We start from the raw sequence: 23,277 nt of genomic DNA, 5'->3' as shown, positions 1-23,277 counted from the left end.
GACAGATGATAATTAAAGCTTTTCAGCCTAATTCTTCCGCACTGTGTGACACTCACTGTGAGGATTTATGACCCACAAACGAAAGTTTCTGCTAGTTTACAGGCTTCCTTTCCTCATGAAATAAAATATGAGTGACTTATCTTTTGTTCATTGGTTTGGAAAGTCACTAGAATAGATTAACAAAATTGAGAGAAAAAATGGGGTTTAGCACCGGTAGAAAAATTATACTGCAAAGCATTCCAAATATTTTACATGAGCATCAGTTGATAATGATTTGGATGGAAAGACTTTAAAACATTATAATTTCATTTGGTAGAGATCATTTGTTTGCCATAAATAAATAAATAAATAGAACCAAACATCAGTAATTCAAAACTCATTGTTTTTCTTTAAGACTACAGCACTTTTGTCTCCAACACAATGACTTAATTTATTGCCACATGGTTTATAAACAGCCAAAGCAGCCAACTCATTCCTTTTCTGGTATAATTATCTGCTCCACTCATTGTCATATGACTGTCTGCTTGTGGGCCCTAAAGCAGCTGGGGTTATTTATGGGGTTTTTTTGCTTGTAATGACTCGATTCTGAGCCAGAAATATAAGTATGTAAATATATATATTTGAATCATTTATCTGATTAATGAGGTAAAGGTCAATTTTACATCATGTACCACAAAACTATGCTGTGTCTGAGAGATCAACAGAAATAGGGAAAAGGTAAAAAAGGGAAAGGAAACACAAACAGATGAATCCATCTTCAGATCTACAGCTTCACTATTTGCTCAACAGAAGAAAATTCAAATATTACCTCAAGCACAGATTCCACTGAAAACCAAGCAAGCAGTAACTAAATTTCTTGTTTATATTTCACAATAGTTCACATGCACATTGTTTGGTAGCTACAGCTCCACAAATCAGCTGGATCACCAGTGCTAAGTTGCCTTTGATCTTCACTTTCACTTAGTGCCAGGTGGACAATGGACAGGTTTTCTGCTGCTGTTCTAAGCCCCAGTCAAGCAAGCAAGTGAATAAAGTACTGTACCCCTACAGCCAGGAACTCTTGTCACTTACACAGCTGTAATGGTCATCAGAGCAATATTAGTGATTAACTGGCAGCTGTAAAAGTGAGTAGAAGTACGGCCCTTTCTCAGTAAAGAGGACCCCTGACACGACAATTTCTGACAACAATCAGTGTTGTCACTATCTGCAGAGATCCTGAAGAAGTTAAGCCAATAGAAAGGCATTCATTAAAATTCTGTAGTTGTTATTTAACTCCAGCTAGACAAATTAAAGCCATAAAAGTGGTCTTCTTTCTTTGAAACTCTTGCCATGAGCTGCAGGATTAGATTTAGCCTATATATCCGTACCCCAAGGCTGAGGTCATGACTATGATCTCCAGACCTTTAACTAAATAAAAGCTGTGTGTTTACACGTGCTAGCCGTGGTTTCACTGCTCTGCTTCTGCTGCCCGAGAGCAGCCAGAGGCTGGGCTGTGCTCAGGCTGCTGCTGCTAGTAGCCACAGATGATACAGTCAGCCCCCCGGTCCCGGCTGGAGCCCTCGATGCCTCGCTTGGCAATCTCCTGCAGGAAGATGCTCAGCTGCTCTGCCTGAGCCTCAGGGAAGGCCAGCGTGTGCACACAGGTGCTGTTGCTGGGGAAATAGGCAGATTTAGCCCCACTGATCGCCACCTCAGAGGCTGGAAAAGATCAAAGATATAAATAAATAAATAAATAAGTAAATAAAATAAGCATCTGAATTAGCTTAGCTTTGCCCTGATCTTTGAACATGTGCTGGCATTCCAGTTTTCTAAACTAAAGTCTCCAACTTGAAATAAAAGTGCCCAGATGATTGCTTGCTTTTATTAAGCCTTGCAAAACAACTAGCAACTGCTCTAGCAACTAGGCACTGTCAACAGTAAAATGTTTTCCATTAAGCATAGGAGAGGTAGGGTGGTCTTTTTGTGTATCTATATGCACACTCATTTTTAAATTAAGGCAATAACAACAGAGTCAGACAGTCTGCTTTGGGTCACAGATTGAGCAATGGATACAATGGGAGCAGTCCTACAGTCCTTGGGCTGCCATGAAGATGGCAGCACGGCTGGCTGGGGCCCAGCTGCTAGGCTTTTCTGTGCGTACATACAGGTGTTGGCCAATTTGCTGAGATTCTTCAACTATTGTTACAAGATAATCAGTTTGATGTCCTCTTGCTGTCTGTCCAGTGGGTCACACAACCCTTGTGCAACATGGGGTTTGCGTTAGGGTGATACCAATTTACTGTTTGTTTTTTTTTAAAAAACAGGTCCATCTTCCCACAAATATTTGCATAAATGCAATATTCGGTACCCCAAGATGAAACAGCAGTGCCTTCATGAGAGTATTATAGCTAATGTATTTTCTTGCTTATCAGTTTGCCAGCTCAGCACTGTCTCTCACAATGTCACACATGACAAGGCTGTCACAAGAAGAGAAACTTTTCTTTCCTCTATTTTTTTTGAACAAAAGAGAGGAAGCCTTGTGTCCCCATGAACAGACATATCTGAGGAGCACTCACGGGTGCAGACAGCCAGTGCCTTTTCCCCAACAAGCTGCGTGGTCCAGGAAAACCCCGTGGCATTGCCACACTCTTCATACAGCCTGCTGCTCCTGAGGAACTGGAAGTCATAACCCTTGGGAAACAGTGGTGGGGAGAAAATAAACAAAACACTGTCTTAGGGCATGCCATGGTAGCTGCAAGAGGAAGAAACAGGGCAGGTAAACACAAACACTACTTTCTCTCAGCCCTGAGGGGTGTAAAAAAAGGTGTAGCAAGAAAATTAGGCTTTTCCAAATAAGCAGTTGTAAGGGAAGGAGTAGATGCAGCAATATAGCAGCATTAAGGCAGCAATGTTACCTTGTTGCACATGGGTTTGCAGTACTGAGTGTTGTCAATGGTCACACACACCAGCCCCCCGTTTTTTGGGGCCACTGGGCGTGGGCATGGAGGCAGCTGCTTGCAGACTTTTGGGTGGATAAAAAGAAGAGTGAGAAAACCATATATCAGAGTGAAAGTGGGTATAAAAGCTTCCCCTTCCCAAGAAAATTCATGGACCTGTCTCCACGAGCTGGCAACATCGTGGAGACATCAAAGCAAGCATTTTTGCTTGTTTAAAATATTTTCATCCCCCCCACTTTTTTTTTTTTCTTTTTTTTTTGGCCACACCCATGGAATTTTCCCCTCACTTGTCACTGTGAGTACACGGTCAGCCCCAGTCACACTTTAGAGGCAGCTCACTGTGGCTTTTGCATTCACAGCCCTGACATTCAGTGCTATTGTGGCCAAAACTATCCAAATATTCCTTGGAAAAATATGACTGGCACGCCAGCTCCAAGGCAGCTCAGAGGCTCTGGCTGGAGGGCAGAGCAGGCCCTGCTGGCCCTGTGACTGTGCTGCTGCTCAGCACCAGTGCCTGGGCTGCAGGGACAGCAGGACCCCCCGTTTGTGCTGCTGTGCCTCCCCAGTCCCACTGCTCCCTGTTGCTGAGACATCTTTTATACTATGCTCCTCCTCCCCTAAAGAAATGCAGACACTTGGCTCATTCTGTAGCAGAAAAAATTCCCTTTGTGCTTCTCCTCTGCCGCTTTGTTCAGCGCCCAGCAAAGGAGGGGGTTGGTTCAGGAGGGGCCTCACATTGCTGCTGAACAGGGCGCAGCAGATCAAGTGTTTCTTGCAGTTTCCATGCCAGGAAATTGATTGAAGCTTTTTCACCCTTGGCAATCATTTCAGGCAAGCATTCTGAATATTTCTGCGGTGTTAGGGGAGAAAAAGTCTTAGTTGAAAGGGAAAGACTTAGGAGCCTTAGAATTAACCTATCTGTGAACATATATAAATAAAGAAGCTCATGTATTTCTAGGTAGCTACTGTTATTTATCTCGCTATACTGCTTATGTTCAAGCCATTTTATACATCTGGAGCAGGGCCAAACTGGAAAATATATCTACAAGGACACCTTTTTGGAGCAGCAGTAGCAGGACCAAAGCTCTGGTAAGTCAGATGACACTAATGTTTTTCTGCTCTTGCGTGTGCCTCCCCCCCAGCACGTACTTTGTACATTGCCAAAGCAATGCAAGAGTTGTGCTTGCCCAACCAGAGCAGGCAGACATGGCAGGAGCCCACCAGCACAGGAGGTGGGTGCAGAGCAGACCCTGGGTCAGCCAGCCTCTTACCTTGAGACTCCCATTCACATCATCTATGGTTGCACTTTTGCATTCGCTACGATCCGCAAAAGCCCTGATTTCAGTAAAATCTAAAAGACAAGCAGAAGCAGGTACTCAGCTAGGTCATAGTCCCTCCTGACACATGAACAAACCCCAAATACCGCTTGGCAGAGGAACTGTCCTTCTCTTCTGCTTCTATCCTATCCCACAGTCCTAGTACCACCTTGTATACCCGAGGCGATCAGGGCTCAATTCTGAATAATCTGTACAAATATTGGTTTATTGGAAACAGCAATGTGAGTACCTGTTCAGGGCCACTCAGGGCTGGTTTCCCGAGCAGGTCCTTCATTTCTCTAAGGCAACCCTGTTTAAATAATTGCTAGTCGTGTTCAAGAACACCTTACCTGCAAGAAGAACTGCTAAACTTAGAACAAACAGTGTTTTCCGGGGGAGGCAGGAGCCGAACATTTCTCTCTGCAGGAGACCACGGGCCATTTGTTGCTGGTGGTGCCTAAGAGCAAAAGCCCTGCAGTCAGGAACAGAGCTGTGTGCCTGTGTGTGGCTGGCTGTTCACCTGCGCCTCACTCCCCAGCAGTGCTGTGATCAGGATTAGGGGGAGGCACACATTGCCCCACTTGCTGGGAAGCCCGAGCAGAGCTTGCCAGAACAGTCTGGGGGAGGGCAAGGGCATGTTCTCGTTAGGGCACTGAGGCAGACTGGCTCTGCTGCTGCCAAATCCACGGGGAAATTTTCAGATTAACTGGTTTACTGTAAACATGTTTAGTGTGTGCACATTCTTGCATGCTCTGGCTCTCTCACCACCTTCCCATCTGTCTGTGTTTGCCTCTCTCTCTCTCACAGACACACACACACAAACAAATGTACTTTGATAAAGTAGACATAATAATGCCTTAACTTGTAAGTTGTGCTCCAAGAGAAAGCTCGGAACATCAAATGATGACTGATTTGAACCAATGGGTTATGGTCTGTATCCTGTAGCATCCAGAGCTTTGCTAATTCCTTTTTTTTTTTTATTTTTTTTTTTTTGACAAAGGCATGAACTTAATGTGCTTAAATCCATTTATGGGAAGAGTTGAATAGGTAGCAAAATTGCCACAAAAATTCCAGCTCTTCTGCCCTGCACATTTGCTAGCAGATTAATCCAATTGTCCTAGGGGTGTGCCTGACCCATGTGTGAAATGCAGGGTTCAGAGTCACAGCCCTTCACCGGACAGCCTGCACACACCTGCACACACTGCCAAGCCTGGGGCCAGCCTCACCTTCCTGCCGACCAGCTGGGCACACACACACCCCCTGCTCTCCAACAAACCTTTAATGGTTGTGATTGTCACCACCTGAGCAGAACTGTTCCTTTTGTTTGCAGGTGTTTCTTTTTGTTGAGCACAGACTTTTTGTTTTGATGTCATATTGTGAAACACATTTTTTATTTCTTAATTAATTTTAAATTATTTTTATTTGGTTTTTTATTAATGTGTTTTCATTCACTTACTTCTGCTGGTTGTAGTGTACTGCATTATGACCTGGAGCTCCAAACAGCTTACCTTACTGAGGCTGACACGCACAGGCCATATTCCTTGGAAAATAAGCAATATGCAGCTAGGAGAAAGGTCCCTAGGAAATCTTTGCCAACTCATTCTCTAAGATGCAGGTGGTCTTTAAGATATTTTCCTGCCAAATTTTACCCAGGTGGGTACCCAACGAGGCCCACTGATTAATGTGGTAAGCCCTTGGGAGATCAGAAGGTTCACATAAACCTGTTTATCTCAACTTACACAGAACACAGAGCACATTGGCATAATTAATAAAAGCAGAGAGACCTCTGGCTTGACTGGATAGAAATTGTGTTTGTGACATACTTGAAAAGAATAAATGGCACCTTTTTCTTTAATGTTCATCACAGGCACTTTCTTTCCACCACCACATCTGTTCGGGTGGCGCTGTATGGAGACATTTATTTAGGAGATAAACACGGGGTGGCAGCACTTGTCCAGCACAGATTTATCAGAATGCTGGCCTGAGATGGACCATTTTACAGCAGCATTAAAAAAAAAAATAGAAAAAATATACACCTTTACATACATGGTAGGAAAAAGCTTTTTATTCTATGATTGTTGTGTCATAGGAGAGCACTTATGTTTCAAAAACACAGGCAATTGAAACGCGACAGTAACGGCACATACGCACTGAAGGTGATTTAAATATTACATATATCTTAACATCTTTTATAAAAGAGGCAAAGATACTGTTAGGTGCTATTCAGCCTTCTCCCACCAAAGCAGCCCCCAGCTGTATGCATTGCTAACTCCAGTAAGGAAATTGGACCCCGGAATTTCCCATTGTCTAATCAGAAGCAACAGATCTGCTGATCCTTAGTCAGAGTTGGGAAAGTCATCTTCACCTTTGCCCATCAAAGGTTTGAGGTTCAGCTTTTGGATTGAGTACCTGAGTCACACTTTGTCTGTATCCAAAGAACCAACAGAGCAGCAGTTAAAAGTAAACTGTATTTTGTTGTCTTATGCTGATTAAAAAAACAGACTCTGTCCATTATATCTTAGGTAATGAAAGACACTGAGGGTTAAAAAAAAATCAATTTCCAAGAAAATAACCTTTTCTTTCTTTCCTTTTAAAATCTAAAATTCCTTATGTTGAATATAAAGCTGTCAAATTTGATTTTCCAAAGCATCCTCATCATTAGTGGTCTTCCTTTCTGGTTTTAAAAGGTGACATGTCACTAATGTCAAAACACAAGTTTTTTAGGCACTTCCCATGAGAATTCCTGTCTTCCAAAGTGACCATAACATGCAGTCTTCTGGTAAATGGGCTTTTTTAAATCCAGGTCCCTGTATGTATAATAAAGAAGGAAAAAATTTCATATTAAGATACTTCATGATAAGTACTATTAAATGGAAAAGATTAAATAATCTTAAATTCCTTTGGTAAACAAAAGATACCTTTTTATCAGAGCAAAGTAACTTAAAGTTCTTGGAATGCAAAAGTTGTTTTATTTGACTTCCATATACTATAGAAGGCCAAACCTTCAGTAGCAGCTGAAGATTTTGCAAGAAATCATTTCTTGGATGCAACTACTGGGATATTTTCCTTTCTGTGTGTTTCTTTACCTGACAATGACTCCAGGCCGAAGATCAAAGTTTTTGTGCACAATGTCCAGCAGCTCTTTCTCTGTTTTTTGGGAAGTTCCGTAAGTGAACAGTGAAATAGACAGTGGATGAGCAACCCCAATGGCATAAGAAACCTGTGGGGAAAAAAAAGGTGCCTTAGTCAGCCAATAAACACAGCACCTCGGGGCAACCGTGGGCAGCAGAAGAAAGCATTAATTTATGAATCATCTTATGATAACTAAGGCCTCTCCTTCACTTCTCATATTTGCACAATCTGTAGTTGTAGAAACAAGAAAACTTTGAAAATGCTAAGGCCTCTGGACTACTTTCTCCCTCATTATCCAGTCACCCCATACTCATTTCAATGACAGTGAGTGTCACAGGGTTGAGGGCTCAACAAATATCCAGAAAAATAGCCAATAAAATAGCCAAAAAGCTAAATGCGAAGTTCCCGTTTCAAGAAGCCAGCTGGTTATTAGTGACATTACAGTGGGCTTGAACCAAGCATCAAGTCTTCCTTTCTCCAAAACAACATCACCAAGACCACTTCTACTACAGTGGCTCATACCATGGGCATTCAAAGAAAATCTAAAAAGGGAAAATGGTTTTGAGAGAAGCAACATCCTCAGCACAGCATACCTGAACCAGAACGCGGCGACAGAGGCCAGCTTTCACCAGGGACTTGGCCACCCAGCGGGCGGCGTAGGCGGCCGACCTGTCCACCTTGGTGTAGTCCTTGCCGGAGAAGGCCCCGCCGCCGTGCGCTCCCCAGCCGCCGTAGGTGTCCACGATGATCTTCCTCCCGGTGACACCGGCGTCACCCTGAGCCGGGGACAGAGGTTGTCCATGTCACACCCACTCAGTCTCAAACAAGGCTATGCATTCCCTCAGAACGCTGCAGCAAGGTGTAAGCTGACCACACAAGCATTGCTGAAGGAATGAACTTGTCCCACCAAGGTGCAACACTGGCTGTAATTGTTCTTTAAAGCCAGATTCTCAAGATAAGCCACTCACAAATTTGTTTGGTTAATCAAGCCAACAGGCTTACACCTAGATAACTACAGCATGCACTGCCTGTTTCAGTTGTAAATATGGAAGCTTTGGTTTAGAAATTACCTACTAAGTAGCCAAACCTAAAGTGCTATAACACTATGTGCCATAAAGGAACTATCGAGAGATTTCACACTGTTTAAAATATGAAAAAAACCCCAAAAAAACAAACAAAACAATCCAGGCTTTCATATCTTTTTGTCAAAATCACAAATTGTGTGAATATTAAATAGTAGATTCTTCTTTTATTTACAGTCAAAAGTATGTCAGTGGTACCTTATAGATGGTTACATGGACATTGGCATCCAGCACTGCCAGTGCAGGATCAGAGACTGTCATATATGTACTAAAAAATGCATTTCCAAACCCAAAATATTTATAGTCTAATTTGATCTGTACACAATGGGTATGGAATACTAGGCAGTCATAGGTAATTGAGAAAGGATTACTTCTTTCTAAGAGCAGATACTTATGATGAATATTCTAAAATATTAAATAGGGAAGCACAGATAATATTCTAGTGTCCTACAGATATCCTGACTTCTCCTCACAAGTGCTTTATATTTTCGTTTGATCTGGGTTAGCTGATCAGCACCAGACTAATTGTCTGAGCCCTGCAATTTACTAAATCTTTCAGCTCTCTGGTGTGAAAGAGATTATCTTCAAATTTTAAATTCCGCTGCAACCTGTGCAGGCAGATTGGAAATTCTTTGCCTCAGAACATCATGTCACTACAGTTCAACTGCTGGAATGTTTGCACGGCAAACACAAGGGAGTCAAGGTTTTTCTTAGAAAGACTGTGCATATACATTGAAGTAAACCTTTGGCACTGTTTTTCCCATTCTGCTACGAAAGCACTGAGACATAAATCTGGATTTTAGATAGCTGAGCATGTATTAAATGATCCTGTTCTTGGGTTTTTCTGCTTGTCTCAAACCTTAATTTTTGGCAGTGCAGACAGTTGCAATGAGCACACCTTGCATGCCACCATCACTTGGCTGCAGAACTGAGTGAGAGGAAGAATAAATGGACATGTGAAAGGCAAAAAAAGCCACCCCTTGTTTCAAAGGTGCTGAACAAGTACAAGTGCACTTGTAAAGTTTAGGGGAGTCATCGATGTGATGAACTGTAAGGTCTCTTCTCATCACACCACCAGGTATTGCTGGCAGGAAAACGATGACAGCAGCAAACCTACTCATTTTGCCATAGCCAGAATTCAAGGTCCCACCACACTCAAAAACATAAGATGAAAATCCCAAGTGAAATAGATGTATCTTCCTTAGATGAATTGAGCTGGAGGTAAGACAGCCTCCTGTAGCTAGCTTTGTTAAAAACCAAACTGAGCAATGCTCTTCTGAGAAATAAGCAGAAAGCTAAAGCTGTTAGAGTCAAGAGGAGGAATAGTTGTTTCTATGCTGCAATGCCATTGTAAATTGCACAAGTGATGATAGCAGTTGGAAGGTCATGGACACATAGGCAGATTGACCCATACTGAGTAAACTTAGCCCAGGTTTAAACAGCTGTAAATGGACACTGTGACTTTTCTCAGTGTGTATGTGCAAACATATGCAACACAGCTCCAGCACAAGAGTGGCAAGGAATAGCTGGCTGGCTTATCACTTGTAACTATAATACATTTTTAAATGGATGCAGTTCAGTACACATCTGAAAGATTTACATTTTTAATGGGTGCACTTCACTGCACACATAAAAATTTTCCTGTGTGTAGCCTTCTTTTTCTGTGTAGATATGATTGCTGCCTTGGTTCATTCACTCTAAGTTACAGCTCAAGTTTGACTTTCCTTTTGTGCATAGTCTAGGATGCCAATGATACACAAAATTACAGTGATGCAACCCATTCAACTGCATAAAATACTTTTTTTTTTGTGTAGAATCAATAATTATAATGATAAGTATCGACATCTTCCTAACTGTAACATGGCACTAGTATAAAAAATGGTGCTTTAGAAATAATTCTAGAAAATTCCAGTAAGTGAATGAATTTGTAAAACAAAGGAAAAACACTGTCTACTTGGATTTGTTGTAAAATTGAACCTAATTTCAGGAAGGAGCTTTGAAGTTTTGTTATGATAGTTCTGAAGGCATCTGAAGATTAAAACATTCATAATGGTAAATTTGTTTTCAAAGACTAAATCTCAGAACTGCTGACCCTACAGAGAGTGGAAGTTCTTCCTGACTTTGGTGTGTTCAGGATCAAATTATAAATCCCATCTCCTGCACTGCCTAAAAGTAAAAGGAACATTTATTTTCTCCCCAGAAGAAGCCTTATGGGGGCTGATTTTCAGGACAGATGAGCCCCTTCAGCTCTTACTGGTGTCAGACAGAGACCATGAGAGAGAATGCAGATTGAGAGCTATGCAGACATGAAAGGCAGGTTCACTGTAAGAGAAGGAAAGCTTCTCTTGTCCATCTCTCTGTAAGAAGTGCTTCCCATGAGGAAGGACTGCAGGTCCCCAGAGGGTTTTGAAAACCCAGAACTGGGCTCTACACTCTACATGCAATGGAAGACTGGATTCAGACTTGCCTGCCTGGTCACAACACATGTACAGGATCACCAGGCCCTCAAAGGTTACTTTGGCATTGGACATGTGAAACCCTGGGCCCTTCTCCCACATCCAGCTGCAGGGAGGGTCTTCCCCTGGGCAGCTTGCTCCTTACCCTGGGACAGAGATGCCAAAACCTGAGCATTGAAGACACACATACAGTGAAAGGCAACCTCATAAGACCACCAAAATAATACAACAACACAAACCTGAGGCCCTCCGATAACAAAACGTCCACTGGGCTGAAGGTGATAAACAGTTTTGTCATCCAAGTACTTGGCAGGGACAACAACTTGGATCACCCGTTCCTTCAGGGTCCTGCGCATGTTCTCCAGGGAAATGGTCTCATCGTGCTGCACCGAGATGACGATGGTGTGAACACGCACGGGGATCACCGCCCCATTCTTCTGCATGTACTGAACTGTCACCTGAGGGACACAGGGACAGCGGGAACAAACAACAGAGCTGCTGTAAATGTGCTAGTGGTATCCATCAAATGTCAGCCAGGCTATTCCTAAAGCAAAACTGTAGCAAAATGTCACTACTGATGTCAGAGTGATCGCTGCTCACAGTGATGCCAAGGTATAAAAAATGAAGCCTGTTTCCTGTTTCCTCACTGAATTTTTGCTATGCTAATGAAAAAAAAAAAAGAAAAAATAATAGAAAAAAACCCAACTCAATAAGGGCAACTTGATTCTCTATGAAATCATCCAAAATATGTCTTTCAGGTGGGATTTCCTTCAAAACTCTCAAGCCTCGGAAATATATGTTCTTAGTGCATCTTGGTGTCAGCCTGAGCTCCTAAATTACAAATAAATCCTTTGGATGTCACTTTTCCGACTAGCACGATCCACTTTAGTTCCGAAGGGTTAAATGTCCCTTCAGTGGCAGGTGGTGAAGTGCTCTGAGAGTTAACCATTTTCCAGCAGCCAAGGAGACAATGTCACAAGCAGTGAAAAAGCTTTATCTGCTCCTTGTAGGTTATCCTGATAGGCTGAAACACATCAACTGCTGTCTTCAAAATAATTTCAGCATTTCTGGAAAGAAAAGGTGTTGGTTTCCAACGTTCTGGACAATCCCCTGCAGTATTTACCTGTGTCTTAGAGTCGGGCCTCAGCCAAGGGAGTTCTCCACTACGCCTCAGCTCTGCTAACCTGGCGTTCAGTTTATGAGCAAGAATAATTGTTAGGGGCATGCATTCTTCTGTCTCGTCTGTTGCATAACCAAACATCAAACCCTACAGGAGGAGAGAACATACTTCAATCACAGTTAAGGGCACCACAATCAAAGGCAATGAAATTTAATCTGAAGCAAAAAGTCAGCAGTATCCTCAGGTTTACTTTCTACTGTTTTACATCACAGTGCAAGAAGCCAAAACTCAGATCAGGCCCCAGCATGTTACAGTGTAATGAGAAGCAGACCATGTTTCTTGAATTTTTTCATTAGCCTGAAGGCTTACATGTTGAGCTAGAAACCTGAACAAAAATTAAGATGTATCTGAAAAAAAACCCAATAGGTTCTTTCACAGAAAAAAAAAAATCTGCAGGAGAAAATATTTCAGGACTATTCTGTCATGGGAAAGATGTTTTCAGTGGCCTGGAAATGTTCCAGAGGCTTTTATGTATGAATACAGACACACTTGTACTTACTGCAGCTCACATCTGAAATTTCAGTGGAATGGGGTGTGAGCACTCCATGAAGGACATACCCTTCAAACAGTTTAAGGCACCTGCCTCAGATTTTTCAATGCCACATGCTTAGAGTCACAGCTCCTGCTGTTATATATTATACTCATACTGTTATATATTACTTTTATAATTCTGTCATGTTCCCTGCATCAGATTATAATTTGCTAAATAGCATTAGCAGCATGTTCTTTCTCCTCATCCAGTGTATTTTGTGAGGAAAAAAAAGGGAAAAAAAAAAAAAAAAAGACAGGAAGGCGCTTTGATCAAATGGAAAGTGAGGCCATCAAAGTGTCAAAGAAAGTCATATCTCTTTTCATCTTATGTAGTATTATGTCCCCATGATTGCAGAAAATCATTTTAATTTAGTCCTCAAGGGATTTTTAACAATATTAGCTTGGCTCCTGAACTCTGATACTTGCACTTACAGTTCTCAACAGCACTCGTATAAACTAGATATTACTTCTAATGATAACTAGTAAATGTTGAATTAACTCCTATGGCATCAGTCACATTATGCAGTTTTTCTGTTAGTATCTCTCTCTTGAGAACACACCATAAATGCCTACATGTGTTCTTTAGCTCAGAGAAACTCCGTTTGGACAGCCTTAATTACATGGAGCACCTATTACAAGAGCTGCCTCTGGGAATAAGTGAGAATTAAATGTACTCTGGTATTTATTGTACTAATGCTGAGGGCAGGTGAAACATCACCTAATTTTTTGCTGCACAAAATGTCAACAGCTCCTTGAATGTGAAAAGATCTTTTGTTTATTTCATGTTATATGGCAAGTCTGGCTGCGAGATGAATGGTCTGATGAGGCTGAAACTACACAACAACAACATGAAATACGGAAGCAAAAAACCTTTGCTGAGTTCTAAAGGGAACCTCCTCAGCTACTACAAACTGCCAGGGCTCTCCTGATTTGCCTGGAGAGATAAAACAACACCAGACTAAAGTCTGCCCTCAAGGAGCCTTCAACTGTTTTAGTAAAATTATGGGTTCTATGCTGGGGTAAAGGAAAGTGTGGAATTACTTTGACATGGGTTTTGACGTAAAAAAATAGGGCATTAAGATGGGGTAAACCTTTTCCATTAAAACAGCTTTGGTGTTTTAGATGTGATGCTATGTCTACCTGATCTCCAGCACCAACATCCTCTTCATTCCTGTGTAGATGAACACCTTGGGCAATATCAGGTGACTGCTGTTCCAGTGCCACTAAAACATTACAAGTCTTGTAGTCAAAGCCTATTAGGAAAAAATTATAGCAGTGAGTTAACTTTTTCTGTCACAATTAAGGAAAGCAGCCTGGAACCAGAGGACAAAATTTTTATTCTGAAGGATACCATATTCAGAACTCAAATCCAAACTGCTATTCTTTAGTAAAATTTTTGTCAATACCACACTTTATACCTTTTTTAGGATGGGGTGGGATATATAGGGTTGCCTTTCTTGCATGTTACTGGTTATTTTTTCTTGCACTGACTCCCTGTGCCAAGCCAATTCAGATTATGAGGCTCTTCCAAATGAATACTAATGAAGTCCTCTACATGAACTACCAGAAGCTGAGTTTTTCAGCAGCTGAAGACTCTGCTCTGTCTGCATTATTTGTAATACATACAAGGCAGTGTCCGTACTTAAATCTCTCATGGGACTTTGCATCAACCACAAACAGAAAAAGACCAGATTCAGGTCTCACAACAAATCTGGAAATGGGAATTTATATGGCTTTCCAAGACCAAAAGTAAGGTTTTAAAAAGAAATTGAAAGACTTACAGAAGATTGTGGCAAAATTTCCCACCTGTTCCTAGGTATATTAATAGTAACTTACTTCTCTCCAAATCCAACCTTTCCTAGAACTGTAGCTACTGACAGCTGCTGACCAAACTCATGTTCAGCAGTACAACATATATACACGTCCATATGCATATGATCCACTTGAGTGCTCTTCACTCTCTTTTCAGTAGGCTATGTAGAGCAGAGAATTACATTTCTGTACATAATTGTTTGGTTTAGGGTTCTTTATTACTTCTAGAAATTGTTTTTTACTGGGTCACCAAATCTCCCCTCATCATTGTTGACAGTTTGAATAAAAAAGAGATTTATGAACTCCTAGATTTGCCTCTGTGTTGTGGAAGCACCGCTGTTGTGTGACAGTGCAGGCAACCTGCAGCTGAGCTGCTGTAATATTCTCCCATCACAACCTCCTGCAAATTTGATTGCAATCAAAGGACTGCAGTAAACAACTTGTAAACCAAAAGCTCTTAAAAGATACACTTCACTGCAACAGAATACTTGGAATATTTCTACTGTATAAACAGATACATGCAAATCAGAAAGTTAAATGTGTCTGGTACACAGAGCATTTTGTCTTTTTTATTATTTGCATGTCTCACAACCTAGGTCTGGACAACACACTGCTCAGTGTAAAAGGAGATATTCAGAGCTGACAAAGCACCCTGCAGTGAGAACCACCTTTACACCTGGGAATTCTAAATGCTACTGCAGTACAGAAATACAAAGGTACAATGAAATGAACTAGGTTTCTTCTCTCTCTTTTGCACCAAGGTGCAACAACCAGCTTGCCAAATGAAAAACAAAGAGTCAAGTTCTTGCAAGTTTGGAGGAGTGGTAGATTCTATGGTTCAAGCTGCAGCTAACTATTGTGGCCAAATACCACAGTTCAAAGTATAGTCTGCCTACTCCAAATTCAGTTTTAACTAACAAAAGGTTTTTACTTACTGGGGTAAAGCCAGAAAATGCATCATGTAGCACCATGTAAGAAGCTTTCACACAGCACATTCATTTTGTGTCAGGCTTGCTAAAGCCCCTGTGTGGAAGAGGTGACAGACCTGTTTTGCAGTTGCCTATTACTTGCTGTTCCATGATTTCATGAGTTTTTCAACCAACCTTTAGCTGAATCATCATAGCCAATATGTCTAATTGCATCTCGGACAACTCGCTGGTAATCCACAATAGCCCGAGAAGTGATCTCCCCACAGAGCAACACCATTCCTGTCTTGCATACTGTCTCTGAAAAGAGAGATGGGAACAGGGTCACAATAGCAGAATAAGCCACTGACTAAGACAAAGAACTGTGCTTGTGATGATGGTGATTTTGAGAGATCTATTGGATGTATACAGTGCAAATCCTTACTATCCATATTTTTAGCATTGTAACTCCATCTATAAAAAATTCTTTTCATATTCATCATCTGTTTGAAAGCAAGGAAAAAAATTAATATGTCCAATTTACAAATGGGAAAGTCATAACACTGAGCATGATTCAGTGATATGCAAACCTGTTTCTTCCAGGACAATTCAGTCCACACACAAAATCAATGGCTCCTTTTCAACCTGCTTGCTCTTGAGTCTTCACAAAAACTTTTACTGTTTCTTTTCATCTCTCCTCTTGAAAACTGAAATTCTTACGTCCTTTTTTGAGGGTGAAATGAGCTAGGTCTTTGCAAATATCCTAAAAAAAGAATGTGACTGTGTGATGACTTAAAGCAAAGCAGCAAACAACTCACCACAAGCAACCTTGGCATTCGGGTCCTGTTTGAGATGGGCGTCTAGTACAGCATCGCTGATTTGATCACAGATTTTATCTGCAAGACATCAAAGCTGTGATTGAGTGCTGTGATCAAACCACAGCACTCAATACAAAACATGGACTGTTTGCATCACTTTCAGTAGGTATTTCAGAAAGGAATTCTTTTATTGGTTATTACTGGCATATTTAAGGTAGCTAAATAGAAAGGCACATTAAACATCCTTCCAGCAAACTCAGTAGACACAGTGGGGCATTTACCTACCACTGTAAACTAACTAGAACTTTGTCTGTACTACTTTGTCTGTAGTTTTCTGCACTTAGATGTGAAACAAGTGTGTAATGCACAGAATAACCTGAGAGGTTAAGAGGTTTTACTCCCAGCTTTCTCCTCTCCTAGCACCACCAGCTCTGCAAAGCAGTGGTGCTCTAATGGAATGGGGATGTTCCACCACAACTTCCATCGCCCCAACAGAAAGTTACAATGTACCTGACCTACACTGGTGGTAAAGCCTGAGAAAGTGTTTAGATTCATAGAGATAATGCACAGCTCAGTGGAGGGCTGCATTTTGGGTTGCTTTTTGTCACTGCTTCCTACCATCTGGCAAAGTCACCTCCTAATAATCCCTGCAAGCCACCTAAGGCAGCACAGGGAATACACACACAGAAGAAAAGAAGGGGTTACCAGCTGAAGTTTACCTGAGGTAAACTTTTAGTCACATGCCAAATACAAGGGTTTCAGCTGAAGTTTTTCATAATAATATTTTATCTTTTTCTTTGTTTCGTTTCTAATCTTTAAAACAAATATTGAATCTTAATCAAATAATCTAGCTAATCTAATGGACACAAAAGGGCAGCACCCATAGCAAGGTTTTCCGCATGAAAATGGTAAATATTCTTATATAATATAATTTTATTGTTCTTTTTTAAAAAAAGGTCTAGTATTGCTTTTAGATTTTCACACGACAAGCTGTGTGGCAAAATAAATTAATCTCCTGCCTTGCTGTGTGCAACACAATCTGTTGGAAAGCAATGTTTTGTAAGAATCTGTCATTAGAGGCTTTTAATACACTTAAGCTCAAATCAAAATAAATTCTCACTTATTTTCATGAAGAAGGTGAACATTTAGCTAAGAGGGACAAATCAAGGACTGGAGAACAAATGTGATTCTGACATTTTTATCTCCCATATTCATTCCCATCTCACCGCTTCAACGCAAAAAGAACGAACACAAAAGACAATTAGCAAGTGCAGGCTGCGTTGGAACTTTCAGCCTTGCAAGAAGTGTACATGGATTACTAAATTTGGGACAATTATTACCAAACAGGAATCAGACTTGCAATTTAATTAGATGTCCGACTGAACCTTGTTTAGCAAACCTGGGTACAAAGGTGGCAGGAGTGATTAAAATGTATCTTTGCTTGCTCTCTTCAAAGTTTATTTTTGTAAGGAAATATATCCACATTTTCAAGCATAAAAGCAAGAAATATTGACAAGAATATGCAATTTATTACCCGGGTGAGACATCAGAGCAACTGGGGTTAGAATGGCTTTCTTAGTGCAGGTCCAATACCCAGTAGCAAACTGTAGTGACTGGGACTGCTTTGTAGCCTTTTTTTCACCTCCCAGAGTTCCAATGAACAACCTTTATTGCTGTCCTTGCTCCACATGAAGCATGTCTCACCTGCATTAGACGCCTCTGTCCCACGTGCCTAAGTCCCTGTATGGCACTCGTTGGGATATGATATGCATTCTTGTCAAAACACTCAAGAAGGGTGTTAAGAAGCCGTGGGAAGGTTTAGGACAGAATGAGAAGAATGCCCTAAATCAGAAAAGTCTTTCTTACAGGATGAAATCAATCAAACTCAATCTAGTTCTGAAAGACTGAAGGAAAGGCAGCCTACCAGAGGAAAACCCTATGGGCATTGAGATCCTGGTCCATAAGAACCTAAAACTACTGTGCTGAGAGAAAAAGGTGTTGTTTTGGGTTTTTTTTTTCTGATGGGAAATAATGTAACTACAGTTGATAAATGAAAGTTAAAAAGAGACTGATAAAGATTCAAAAAAGAAAATCTGAAAAGAGAGCCATGGAAACCACTCATCTACAGGGATGCAGGATTCCTTATCCTTCAAATGCCTACATGAAAATAGAATTATCTTTTTAAAAGGTATGAATGAAATTCAACTGCAATTTACTAGCTTGTTTGAAGAGCTCTTGCATGAAATATTATTATCTATGTTTGAAGGTCAGATCAAATTATATTTTGGAGAAGAAGCCTTCTGATCTTTAACATCTATTAGGGTGAGACCCTAATAAATTAAAATAACAGGTTAGAATAATTTGATGTACTATACTTGGAGCATACCTTTACATTAAAATAGTCTGAGGCAAATCAGTTTGATAATACATGTCATATCTGATTGTTGGTGCAACAACCAGCAGTTCTAGTGCAACTACATCCAAATCCAGATACAGATATGTCTATCAAGACAGGAAAGAGAAATCCAGCTGGATGATTGGCTTATTAATGCATTAAAGTAAGGGCATGTCTGTTAGTAAAGGTCTCTGGTGTAAAATAAAACCAGGCATTCTATTTTTAGCAATGCTTAGCAGGCTTTGTGCACCCTCTATTATGTTATTTAAATTTCTCATCTCAACTGGCCTATTTATCTTATTATCTGCTAAACGTGAGAGATTAAGTTTGTCTATTATTTTTTTCCTTTTTATTTTCCCTTCTTTTTTAGAAACAGGGAAAGCATAATGGAACACCTCTGGTGAGACAATATAATCTTAAAAAACCCCTCTTAATAGGTCAGAATTCAGTCCATGCATAGCTTCATGTCATGAATTGCCATCCAATAGAATGAATATTGCAAAAGGGGTATCTGAAATGACTGAGCAGGAAAGTATTAGATACCCATGACTCTTTTCATGAAATCCAGACATCCCACAGGCCCAGCCTTATGGCAGAGATACCAACAAGCCATGAAACAGCTCTTGCTAACCATAAAATGAGTCTGGGGAAGATGACGATAAACCCTACTCAAAATCCCAGTTGTAATACTGGGAAGTAAAGGAGGTGCTCAACAACAAAGGTGATCTCTGAAAATTAGAAGAAACTTCACAGTTTTCCAGATAGTTAGACTTAAGTTTGTAACATGAATCTAGAATATATAAGAGCATAACAAAAGTTCTCAGAACCTTCACAGGAATTCAGTTTCACAGACTCACCACACAGAGAAAAAAAAAAACCAAAACTATGAACACAGTAAAACCTGAAAATTTTATTCAAAAAAGCTTCACAAAGCACAACGAAGTGGTACAGCCACAATTCTGGCTTTGATGTGTAGTAAATATAATAAACATTGAACATTTCAAATGGCAAGGTTGGTTTTCTTCAAAACCTGTAATCATCAACATTAAATTCAGTATTTTCAATGATATACTATTTTTATCAACGGAAAAAAATTAAACAAGAATGTGAATTTTTATACTCAAAATATGGCAAACAGAGCAATTCTCAGTTTTCTGCTTAAAAAAATTAAACAGGGAAGAAATGCAGATGCTTATCATAAGCATTTCATAAAATAATCAGCTTTCCTACAAAAGACTTTCACTAGAAAGACTTCAAATACCTGCATTGTGCTGTACATTTTTCCTATTTAAAAGAACCCTTGAGGAGTGCTAGTTGATAACTGCAGTGGTACTGCAATATTAGCAGTGGCCAAATGTCTTGTATGTCTGTTCTCCTTGTTCAATGCAGAGTTTACTGAAGTATCATGCATATCATTAAGTATATATAATCTTAGATATTAGACATGCTGGACAGATCTGCATTTTCTGGGGTTTTTTCCTTCATGATTTTTTTTTCCCTGTGAATATCTACAAGATAAACACATGCTTTTAATATGGTTGAAAACCTGAGGGTGCTTTTAGAAGATGTTTGGTCTTATATTTTTAAAGAGATTCCTAAGTGCTTTCTGGAAAACTGAATGGCAGCCAGTTTGCAGCCAGTTCCACCTGAGGGCACACCAGATAGGGGAGGGAATTACTCCTCGGTGGTTTGACATCTGTAGGACATTGTGGGGCACAGAAACACACAATGCTTTTCAAAGCACCATGAAACCTGTGCAGCATGACAGACCCTACAGGGAAAATGGAGCAGTGACAAAATAGAGACCAAAAAAAAAAAAAGAGTTATCTTTTTCATGCTTCTGTCTTTGTGCTTTTATTATTATATTGAAAGGAAGAAGTCATGTGTAAGTCTTCAGAGAATGTGAAATTTACACCACTAAATGATCAAAGATCTGAAAGGAATTCCCAAATGTTATGCCCAGGGATTTTGAAGAATCTGGAGTGAGAAGATGGCATAAACAGTCTTCAATAATGTCTTTGGGGAGCACAGGTGATACCTGTAGGTTAATTATTGACAGCTGTTACTTGCTTCTATGGAATCTGGACTTCTCAGTGACACCCAGCTCTAGGCATTGCACAGATACAAGGCAGCTCTCTGTACACTCAAATAAATAAGCAGGTAATTTCTCATGCTTTGTGCATTGAGAAGGTCTCCATTAAAGCATTCAATACTCAGCTAATACAATCAGAACAATTCAAATTTCCACCAGACAAAGATCTGGTTCAGGATCTCTACTTCACATAATGCCCTCTAGTAAAATTATACTATCACATACGGAAGAGAAATAATCAAGAACACGCAAATTATCCATTTTGTATAAACAGAGGAAATCAAAACTCACAATAGAATTCTATTGCTACAGATAACATCAGAAGCCCAACTGCAGCCTCAGGCACTGGACCTCATTTTAAGAAATAGCCAAGATTTTCCTGGGTGATAAAATCCTAATGGCATGTCTACACCTCCTGTGCAAAACCACAGAGGGGAAAGGGGGGGCTTGGCCAGGATGTAGGGGTGATCAATTCGCTGTCAGGAGCCAGAGCTGTCACTGAGATGATTAAGATCCAGTGCTGATGCTCAGGAAGAAGAATTTGCAGGACAACCCAGAGTTACTGCCAGCCTGTCCTCCTTTGGTCTGGAAAATCTCTATCTTCCCATTGCTATAGGCACTGGGGTTTTCAGTACCTTAAGTGAAGATCTAGGCTGTTTAAGAAAGCATCACAGCCTTGAAAACGCTCAGGTAAATTTCAGTTTCCCACTCACTCTAAAATAAACATCCCAGGTTGGTACTTTGTATCTCATAGTACCCAGAGACCCAGCAAGCTCTGCCAGGCGAGGGAAGCTGCAGGGATATCCATGCGGCAACTGTGTTTCTCAAGGGCCCGCCGAGTATTTCAGTACAGGAGAAAAATAATATTCATGGGGCTTAAAAGAAAGGCCCAATAAGGTTTGGAAATAAATGAGGGAATGTGAATAAGAACTAAAAAATTGTCCAAATTCTAAAACAAGAACCAAGATAAAGAGAGGACCGGTAAAGGAAAGAAACCAAGGGACAGATTCAGTTGAACTCTCTCTGCTCTGAGACTTGCCTATTTTTGCCCCAAGATGATTAAAAAATAATGATGATTAGAGTAGCAAAAATTGTGACCAGTTCTTTGGAAATAACATCAACCATGTAAAATTACCACACTGTATTATGTGATTTTCCCCATGAAACTACATAGCACTACAGTCACTGGATGTAAATAACTATAAATTCAACATGGGACATAGGTTCCAAGGACAAAATGTAGCTGTCATTTTCTGACTGTGTTACATCAGAAAGAACCCCAACTGGTTTAACCTGATGTAGTTGCCTTCACATTGATGGAGAGGTACTCAATTGCATCAGCCAGGGATTTGATCTGCAGTAATAAGTTAATCTAGAAGAGTTTAAAACTATAGACATCAAGTTCTCATTGCTGACCTTTTTATCCTCTGCTATAAAATCATCCCATTTATGATTTACTCACATAACATGAAACAGACATGAAAAAGCCTTATTACAGCAAAAAGCACAGGCCACCAAATCAGCTTCTAAAACAAATACACTTTTCAGGACCTCAAATAGCCCATTGTCCCCTGGCCTCACTTGAGGGAACAGTTGCTGTTGACATAAGGTGTATGTTTATGGTGGATGAATATTTGTTTTCAATAAAATTGAACTAATCTCTGCTGACCATACATAAAGTTTAGCAAATAACTGTCCACTATTTGCTTAAGCAATTCCATATATTGCATCAGATGATGGAAAGGGGTGGGAGGCAGGGGACAAATTGGTGGCTTTGCCATGTACAGCTGTTGGGACCACTAAAAAAAGGCTCTAAGATAGGCTACTCAAGGATATTCCTGACATAGGTGACAGTCTTAGACCACCCCATATGTGCAGGACAGTTTCACAGGGCCCATAAAGATATGGAACTTGAGAAGCAAGCTATGCATTCTTACCCATATGTGAAACTTGAGCCTGTCAGAGATACAGTAGTGTCTCCACAGGAATACTGAAAGAAATTTAGATGAAAAGGAAGGAGCAGCACCCATAAACCTCACTGCCTTCCTCAGCTGAACACACACCCTGCAAAAGCACATAAACTCCTGTTGGAAGCACTCTAGTTATAGCAGTTCTATAGTCTGTACGGACAAAGTCCAGTAGAAATAAAGTAGAAAAAGCACCCTGTTACAAATAACTTCCCTAGTAAGATTAACAGCAGGTGAATTCTTCTTTAGGCATTTGAAACACCTCAAATGAAAATATTACACTTTTTAGACTTTTACCAGAGCTGGCTTCTTACCTGGATGTCCTTCTCCCACGGACTCCGATGTGAACATGAAAGCCCCTTCATCATCAAGTGTGTAATCACATAAACCATCCACCGGTCCATTCATGACTGTGATGCTGTTCCTGACGGATTATTATAAACGGGGGTTGGAGAGCTCTACCTTCACTGCCTTCTGTTTAAGAAGGCTCTTTAGCAGCAGGACTATTGCTGTCTTCACTTATTACCTCTTGGGCTAACTTGAATTTCAGTGTGTGAAAGCAGCATGTGCTTGCATCCGTGCCTGCATGCAAGGAGTATGCATGTGCCTGAAGTCTGTATCCCTACCTAGCCTGAGCTGTCAGTCCCTGAGCTGC

General features: G+C 40.6%; 2 protein-coding genes across 2 annotated transcripts; both read right to left on the bottom strand.

Annotated features, from left to right (window-relative positions):
- Positions 1-365: 365 nt before the first annotated feature.
- LOC119702501 lies at positions 366-4,859 on the bottom strand. The gene is made up of 6 exons (XM_038140722.1): positions 4,603-4,859; positions 4,208-4,287; positions 3,672-3,786; positions 2,895-3,001; positions 2,556-2,670; positions 366-1,698 (listed from the first exon to the last, which is right to left on the bottom strand). Exons 1-6 carry the CDS (start codon positions 4,691-4,693, stop codon positions 1,511-1,513), a joined length of 696 nt encoding a protein of 231 aa, XP_037996650.1. The 5' UTR covers positions 4,694-4,859; the 3' UTR covers positions 366-1,510.
- Positions 4,860-6,295: 1,436 nt separating this feature from the next.
- On the bottom strand, positions 6,296-23,277 carry MAT1A (methionine adenosyltransferase 1A). Its single transcript, XM_038140625.1, has 9 exons — positions 22,937-23,277; positions 16,169-16,246; positions 15,549-15,671; positions 13,774-13,886; positions 12,046-12,189; positions 11,162-11,380; positions 7,978-8,160; positions 7,339-7,472; positions 6,296-7,059 (listed from the first exon to the last, which is right to left on the bottom strand). Exons 1-9 carry the CDS (start codon positions 23,028-23,030, stop codon positions 6,957-6,959), a joined length of 1,191 nt encoding a protein of 396 aa, XP_037996553.1. The 5' UTR covers positions 23,031-23,277; the 3' UTR covers positions 6,296-6,956.

Source organism: Motacilla alba, chromosome 6 (assembly GCF_015832195.1).
Source record: "Motacilla alba alba isolate MOTALB_02 chromosome 6, Motacilla_alba_V1.0_pri, whole genome shotgun sequence".
NCBI lineage: Eukaryota > Metazoa > Chordata > Aves > Passeriformes > Motacillidae > Motacilla > Motacilla alba.
This window is presented reverse-complemented; position numbering and strand designations above follow the sequence as displayed.